This window comes from Rutidosis leptorrhynchoides, chromosome 10, assembly GCF_046630445.1.
Source record: "Rutidosis leptorrhynchoides isolate AG116_Rl617_1_P2 chromosome 10, CSIRO_AGI_Rlap_v1, whole genome shotgun sequence".
Classification (NCBI taxonomy): Eukaryota; Viridiplantae; Streptophyta; class Magnoliopsida; order Asterales; family Asteraceae; genus Rutidosis; species Rutidosis leptorrhynchoides.
In genome coordinates, this window is record NC_092342.1 from 334,859,382 (window position 1) to 334,867,118 (window position 7,737).

At 32.0% G+C, this 7,737-nt stretch overlaps 1 protein-coding gene across 1 annotated transcript; it reads left to right on the top strand.

The window, feature by feature from the left end:
- Positions 1-3,496: 3,496 nt before the first annotated feature.
- LOC139871376 (uncharacterized) lies at positions 3,497-7,201 on the top strand. Its single transcript, XM_071859093.1, has 5 exons — positions 3,497-3,655; positions 4,868-5,152; positions 5,883-6,056; positions 6,149-6,255; positions 6,415-7,201. The coding sequence occupies exons 1-5, from the start codon at positions 3,497-3,499 to the stop codon at positions 7,199-7,201; spliced, it is 1,512 nt and encodes a 503-aa protein (XP_071715194.1).
- Positions 7,202-7,737: the final 536 nt, after the last annotated feature.

The following is a 7,737-nucleotide window of genomic DNA, read 5'->3' on the forward strand; positions in this document are numbered from 1 at the left end:
TCAAAAGAACTTTTAAAATTTGTCAACATCACAAGCTCTTAAACTCAAAAGAACTTTTAAAAGTTGTCAATACCACGAGCTCTTAAACTTAAAAGAACTTCTAAAATTTATCAACACCACGGGCTCTTAAACTCAAAAGAATTTTTAAATTTTGTCAACACCAGAGGCTCTTAAATAATTCTTATGCTTTTTCTATTTTTTTAGTATCGCTATTTACATACCAATATGAACTGCAAATACATTTTTTGCACGGTTTTTTACACACACGTGTAATGAACGGGCTCAAAAAGTATATATATATATATATATATATATATATATATATATATATATATATATATATATATATATATATATATATATATATATATATATATATATATATATATATATATATATATATGGTGAAGATCCAGCGCTAAGTCGGATAAGGGGATAAGTGATTTTGTGTTGTTTATATCTCGAGTTCTACAGCTCCGATTTTAAAAAAAATTGCTGGTATCTATTTTCAGTGTGCAGATTCAGAATTTTTTTTTCTTCAACTGGAGCGTTAAGATGCATCTTATGCATGTTATCCGCTATTTTGATGCTGTTTGATGCATGTTAACTGCCTTTCATGCAGCAGATGCATCTTAACAAAAAAATAAAGAAAAAATGACTTTTGATTAAAAAAATCGTGTTTAGGGTTTAGTAATTATGGTTTAGAAATTAGGGTTTAGGATTTAGAAATTAGGGTTTTAGAATGAGTTTTTAAACGAACGGTTTAGAGTTTAGGGTTCCGTAAACCCTCAACCCTAAATCCTAACCTCTAAATCGGGCTAAATTCAAAAAAAAAAAAAAAAAAAAAAAAAACTCAAAAAATGTTAACATGCATCAGGTGTATTTTAAGCTCCTGTTGAAAAAAAAAAATTAATTTATGAATCTACATACTAATTTTTTTTTAAATTGGAGCTCTATTGTAAAAGATATAAAAATCTATTTTACTTATCCCCTTATCCCAAAAATACCACTTATCCCTTGATCTCCCTATATATATATATATATATATATATATATATATATATATATATATATATATATATATATATATATATATAGGGGCATGATCAATGGGGAAGTAACCAATCGGGGGGAAACGGGGGGAAACAATTTTTTTTTTTCGTTTTTTGAAAAATTTTTGTTCACGAATATTATAGATTGGATGAAAATAAGAACATTTAGAAAAGACACTTCGTGATGAATGTTATTATTTTGGCGGGAAAACGATCGACAAAAATAACATTCAAGATAATATTGTTCGTGAAGAATGTTAACGTTTTTTTCTTCATGTTTTGTGAAGTAAAATTTAGCCCGATTTAGAGTTTAGGGTTTAGGGTTTAGGGTTTGGTATTTTGGGTTTATTCCATAAACCCAAAACACCAAACCCTAAACCCTAAACTCTAAACCGTTCGTGTTAAAAACTCAATCTAAATCCTAAATCTAAACCCTAAACCCTAAATTTCTAAATCCTAATATCTAAACCATAATATCTAAACTCTAATATCTAAATCCTAATGTCTAAAACCTCAACATACGCTCGAAAAATACGATAATTGTTATATATTACTTCTTCGAGTGTTTTCCCGCTAAAATAATAACATTCAACACGAAGTGTCTTTCCTAAATGTTCTTATTTTCATCCAATCTATAATGTTCGTGAACAAAGTTTTTTCAAAAAACCAAAAAAAAAAAATGCTTCCCTCCGCTTCTCCCGATTGGTTACTTCCCTCTTGATCCTACCAATATATATATATATAGTGGTAGGATCAAGTGGGAAGTAACCATTCGGGGGGAAGCAAATTTTTTTTTTTTTCGTTTGTTGAAAAAACTTTGTTCACGAACATTATAGATGAGATGAAAATATGAACATTTAGTATAGACACTTTGTGATAAATATTTTTATTTTGGCGGAAAAACGCTCGAAGAAGTAATATATAACAATTATCGTGTTTTTTGAGCGTATTTTGAAGTTTTAGCTATTGGGGTTTAGATATTAGGGTTTATATGGTTTAGATATTAGGGTTTAGAAATTTAGGGTTTAGATTTAGGGTTTAGATTTAGGATTTAGATTGAGTTTTTAACACGAACGGTTTAGAGTTTAGGGTTTAGGATTTAGGGTTTAGGGTTTGGTGTTTTGGGTATATGGAATATACCCAAAACACCAAACCCGAAACCCGAAACCCTAAACCCTAAACTCTAAATCGGGCTAAATTTTACTTCACAAAACATGAAAAAAAAACGTTCATATTCTTCACGAACAATATTATCTTGAATGTTATTTTTGTCGATCGTTTTCCCGCCTAAATAATAACAATCATCACGAAGTGTCTCTTCTAAATGTTCATATTTTTGTGTGATCTTGATGCCCGAAATTTTTTTTCAAAAAAAACGAAAAATGAAAAAAATTGCTTCCCCCCGCTTGGTTACTTCCCCATTGATCCTGCCACTATATATATATATATATATATATATATATATATATATATATATATATATATATATATATATATATATATATATATATATATATATATATATATATATATATATATATATATATAGGGTGAGGATCCATGGAGAACTCATGGTAGTAGAGAACTCATGGAACTCGTGCAGATTCACTAAATCTGCGAGCAGATTCACACATATTTTTTTTTTTTTTGCAGATTTTTTTTTCTGTTCAGAATTTTTTTTTTGCAGATTCAGGTAATCTGCGTGCAGATTGACGATTTTTTCCATTTTTTTTATTTTTTATTTTTTACAGATCGACTTTTTTCAGTTTTGTTTATGCTGATTGAGTTAATCTGCGTTTTTTTTTTTTGCAGTTTTTTTTTTTTGCAGATCGACTTTTTTCTGTGCAGATATGACTTTTTTTTTTGTGCAGATTGAGATTGACCTTTTTTTGCAGTTTTTTTTTTTTTTTGCAGATTCACTTTTTTTTTCTGTGCAGATTCGCTGTTTTTTTTGCAGTTTTTTTTTTCAGATTGTATTTGTTTTCCATAGATTGAATCTCAATCTCCACATAGATTGAAGTTCAATCTATGAGTTCTATGAGTTCTCTACATACTATAGTTCTCTAGAGATCCTTTCACTATATATATATATATATATATATATATATATATATATATATATTGGTATATAAGATTACGAAATCAAAAAGTTTCAAAATATAATGGCATTTCAGTAATTTTGACACTCCAACTTCATGTATAAATAGAAACGATGATTGGAGTCTTAGTCAGACCTGTTGTAGTCTCCTTAGACTCTCTAAAGAATCACGCGCAAATAACTCGATTAATTCGCATGTTTTTCTGATCGAATCTAGGGCTTATTTAACACCCCCACCCCCCATACATATATTTAACCTTCTATATTTCAGTCACTCGTTTTCCTCAGTCTGTCGATAATTAAATATTAATTGTCTTAATTATTTTTGTTTATCATAATTCAATCAATGTGGCCGGATAACATGAACGGTAGCACGTGGCAGTGGTCGGAAAATACAATGCCGGCGATGGGTGGTGAAAAGCGTTCGATGAAACCTGATGAGAGTGAACTCGTCTTGCGGGATCAGAAACGCTGGAAACCATCGTCTTCTCAAACAGCTAACGAGGTATTTTAAAATTTTATTTATTAATTTTAGTTTTTTTTTTGTGTGTTTATGATTCACATGTATAATGTTTTCTGAATAAATAATGGTGATTTGTTTTTTTGTGGCCTTTTTTTGCTGATGTGTTTGTGAAAAATAAGGTTTTGAGTACTAAGTTTGAGGTCATAAATATCACATTAGGGCTTATTATTTATTTCACATATTTACTTTTGTTTGTTTGTATTTTTTTATTACGGAGTATAATTACTCCTTCTCCTATACAAACTCTTTTAGGTTATCCCTTTTAGGTTATTGCTAATGTGCATAAAGTGTGATAAGTAACGGTTATATATTGCTTTTAAATGATGATTATTAAAGTGTATAACAATTAAATGTAAGCTTATAGAAAAATCATATCAGGATTATATATCGGGCACTCAAATTTATCGCTATCCATATTTGAAAATGATTTTGTAGGTCATCAATATTTATCTTTTCGTATTTATAGGTGACCCGTATTTGAAAATAATTTTGCACGTAATCCAATTTCTTGCGTTGTTTATCAAATCGGCTAAATATTAATAGAAAAATGTAAAAAAAAAAAAAAAAAAAAAAACACAAATAACCTTGCTTAATTAACATTAACGATCAGATGTTACCAAAGACAATTTTTGTTTTTCATATTTTCTCAAAGAATTTTTAGCCGGATTTTGAATATATGTAACAATATACGAATTTGGATGACTTATAAAATCACTTTCAAATATGGGTGACTTACAAACATGAAAATATAAACTTGGATGACCTATGAAATCATTACAATTATGAGTGACCTTGAAACACTAAACAATAAACTATGTTGGCCTCCCGATATATAATCCCTAATTAATTTACGGGGCTTTAATATAGTTGCTACTTGCTAGTGGTATTTGGACTGAGGTATGAATTTACAAAATAAACATAGATTTTGTGGCCAACTTTTGTGTGCTTATGTCATTGATTTTGTCAAACTTTTATTTTTTGCATCCTCTAGTCATACTTAATTGGTATTACTTCAATGCCAAAATCTGGATAGGTTGTATTTTTGCTTTATGAAATTATATTGATTGGATAAGAAACTGCAAGGGTTAAAATTTAGGTGATCATGTATGGTATTTAAATCAGCAACAAATTAATCACTGTATTAATTAATCAAGCATGGGTGGTTAACCATATATACTGATTACTGATTTGCAGTGGAGCCTGGATAGTGAGGCATTACCAGTCTCACTTTCTGATTACAACCCGCTGAATGAACCGAGTCCGTTGGGTTTGAACCTAAAGAAGAGTCCATCTTTGTTGGAGTTGATTCAAGCAAGGATAAACCAAGCCAATTCGAGCAAATGTACTTCGCCAACTGATAAAAGTTCTCAAAAGAAAAATGCTAAGGAAAAAGTCGAGAGGCCCGAGAGCTCTGATCCTGTTGATAAGTTAAAGGCGTCTAATTTTCCGGCTGTACTTTTAAGGATCGGGAATTGGGAGGTACGTTTTAAAAGCAGTTACTATTTGATCGAATACAGTTTGTAATGTAGCATCTATTTTTTTTTTTGGTAAGCGATGAAACCCTTCTATAAAGGAGCACATTGACTCCCTCATAGAAAGTAAAACCTCGGGTAATCAAGCCCCCGAGCGCGAGACCTGGTACTGGATGAATTGCGCATTATGCGCACCCTCTAGTCATACTCTCTTTTTGAACAATTTGGCATAGCCTGGAATTGAACCCGGGTGGTGTGCTTCATTGGACAACTCGGTGAACAGTTCAAAATGGTAAAATCAATAAATATTCGCTTAAAGAAACGGGTGATATACTAATTTTCTATAAAAAGATAGATTACTGTTAAATTAATATATAATCTTAGTAATCATTTTGTGACAATCTATAACTATATTTTGGACAAGAATGGTTTGACTTGTATGTATGTTGTACTCATAATTATCCGTTTTGACCAATTACCAACCCGTATTACCACCTCTAGTTTTGAAATACCCCAATGGTTAGGACCTAAACTTCTTGTGGGAGGTCGCGGGTTCAAATCTTAGGTTGACTAGGGAAAGTTTAGGAAATAGTCACGGACTATTCCAGATAGGCCGCGTTCATCAAAGTTAAAATTATTTGCCTTCCCGGGTAAGTCAAACAGGGAAAACTTCGTAACCTTTTTCGTTTTGAAAGTTAACTGAATATTGTCCTTGAGATGAGATGTCCTTGTTGCAGTATGTGTCGAAACGTGAAGGCGATTTAGTGGCAAAATGTTACTTTGCAAAACATAAGCTAGTATGGGAAGTTCTGGATGGTGGGCTAAAGAACAAGATAGAAATTCAATGGTCGGACATAGTGGGACTGAAGGCGAACTGTCCAGATAATGGGCCTGGCTCTTTGACTGTTGTGGTATATATTTGTTCCTTCATTCATCGTTTTGGTTAATTATACTTTATACATTGGTTACTAATCAGTCAGATCTATATGTTGTAATTTATCAGCTGGGTAGACAGCCAATGTTCTTCAGAGAGACTGATCCTCAACCTAGAAAACACACTGTTTGGCAGTTAACTTGTGATTTTACTGGTGGAGAAGCAATCACATATCGGTAATCCTTTTTTTATGTAGATTATGTAGCTTAAAATTCCATTACATAAACTATCGTATTAGTTGGATTATGCTTGATGAGTTGTTAAACGTTTGAACACTTTTTTCAATGACTGGAAGTTAATTGTTTAGTACTGTTATATGTGCTAATTTTGTGCAGGGAACATTATCTACAGTGTTCACAAGGGGTGCTAAACAAGCACTATGAAAAACTGATCCAATGTGATACACGGCTTAACTTTTTTAGCCAACAAGAAGACATAACTCGTGACTTACGATTTTCACAAAAAGCTTGCATTCAAGCTCCAAATGTGTTGTATAATTATGGGCCGAACCAGCTAGGATTGTCTAAAGGATTTTCTTTGTCTAGCATAAAGGACAAGGGCACTCATGGAGATTTAATGAAGTATTATGTCCATGGAGAAAGCTCAAGTTTCGAGGGGTCTAAGGTTATTGGGCAGGTCATGACTTTGAACCCTCAAAGAACCAGGTCGACGATATCTGATATCATAAATTGCACTGGACATTGTATTTCACCCGCTCGAGTTTTACCCTATTTTGATAATGTTTTGGGTGGAGTCGACCAAAATGATATGATCAATAACATTTCTCAAATTCTATTGAACGATACAGAAATGAGCATGGAACCAGATGAAGCGCGTGTTATGAAAAAAGTCAACTCACTATGCAATCTTATTCAGGCTGAAAATGAGTATCATAACCCCGATGCTAGGATGAATCAGAATCATGTTAATGGTTGCCATGATGGGAACGATTATTCTAGCTTCAATTGTAATCCAATATCTGAGATCACGTCAGGCAACGAGGACTTTCGTATGCGAAGGAGTGACTCTTATACTGAGTTCTTGTATAATCTTCCCAGAATTGCATCCCTCCCCAAGATTTTGTTTGATCCGTCTGGAAATGGCGAGATTATAAATCCTTAAACGGAATCAACTTGAAGGAGTAAGTATGGAGCAAATGGCCGGATTTAATAGCGTGTATCGTGTTACAAATTTGATCTGGTATATAATAGGTTATTGGTCATTTGCAATGCTTAGAACATTTGCTGCCAAAGAAGACGGTTTTTTTTTTTTAAACTAGCTATTGTTTGGATGTGACTTTAGCTGTCTCTAATGTAAGTAGTTTTATGCTTTTTGGATATTTGATATTTGGTAGTTTTGTGAATACCTATAGATTCTATCAGCTGGTTTGGTTCTTGTCCAAAATTCTATATGCGCAATATGAAAATATAAATCAGTACTTGTTTTTGGTTGAAATCATCAAACTGGCGTTGTATCTTTCTACAGATTGATCTCTTGCAGACGTCGAATCAAAACTCATGCACGACGATAGAGTCGTTTTACAATTTTTGTGATTAATAAAGTCCTTCAAGTACTATTAATGAGTCAATTACACATGTATGTTTCGTTTTACGGTTTCAGGATACAAAATTAAAGTTAGACAAGTAAAGGCATTTAAT

Coding starts and splice junctions, on each gene's coding strand:
- LOC139871376 (XM_071859093.1), top strand. CDS start 3,497: ATGTGGCCGGATAACATGAACGGTAGCACGTGGCAGTGGTCGGAAAAT. Junction 3,656..4,867: donor CTTCTCAAACAGCTAACGAG/GTATTTTAAAAT, acceptor ACTGATTTGCAG/TGGAGCCTGGATAGTGAGGC. Junction 5,153..5,882: donor TAAGGATCGGGAATTGGGAG/GTACGTTTTAAA, acceptor TCCTTGTTGCAG/TATGTGTCGAAACGTGAAGG.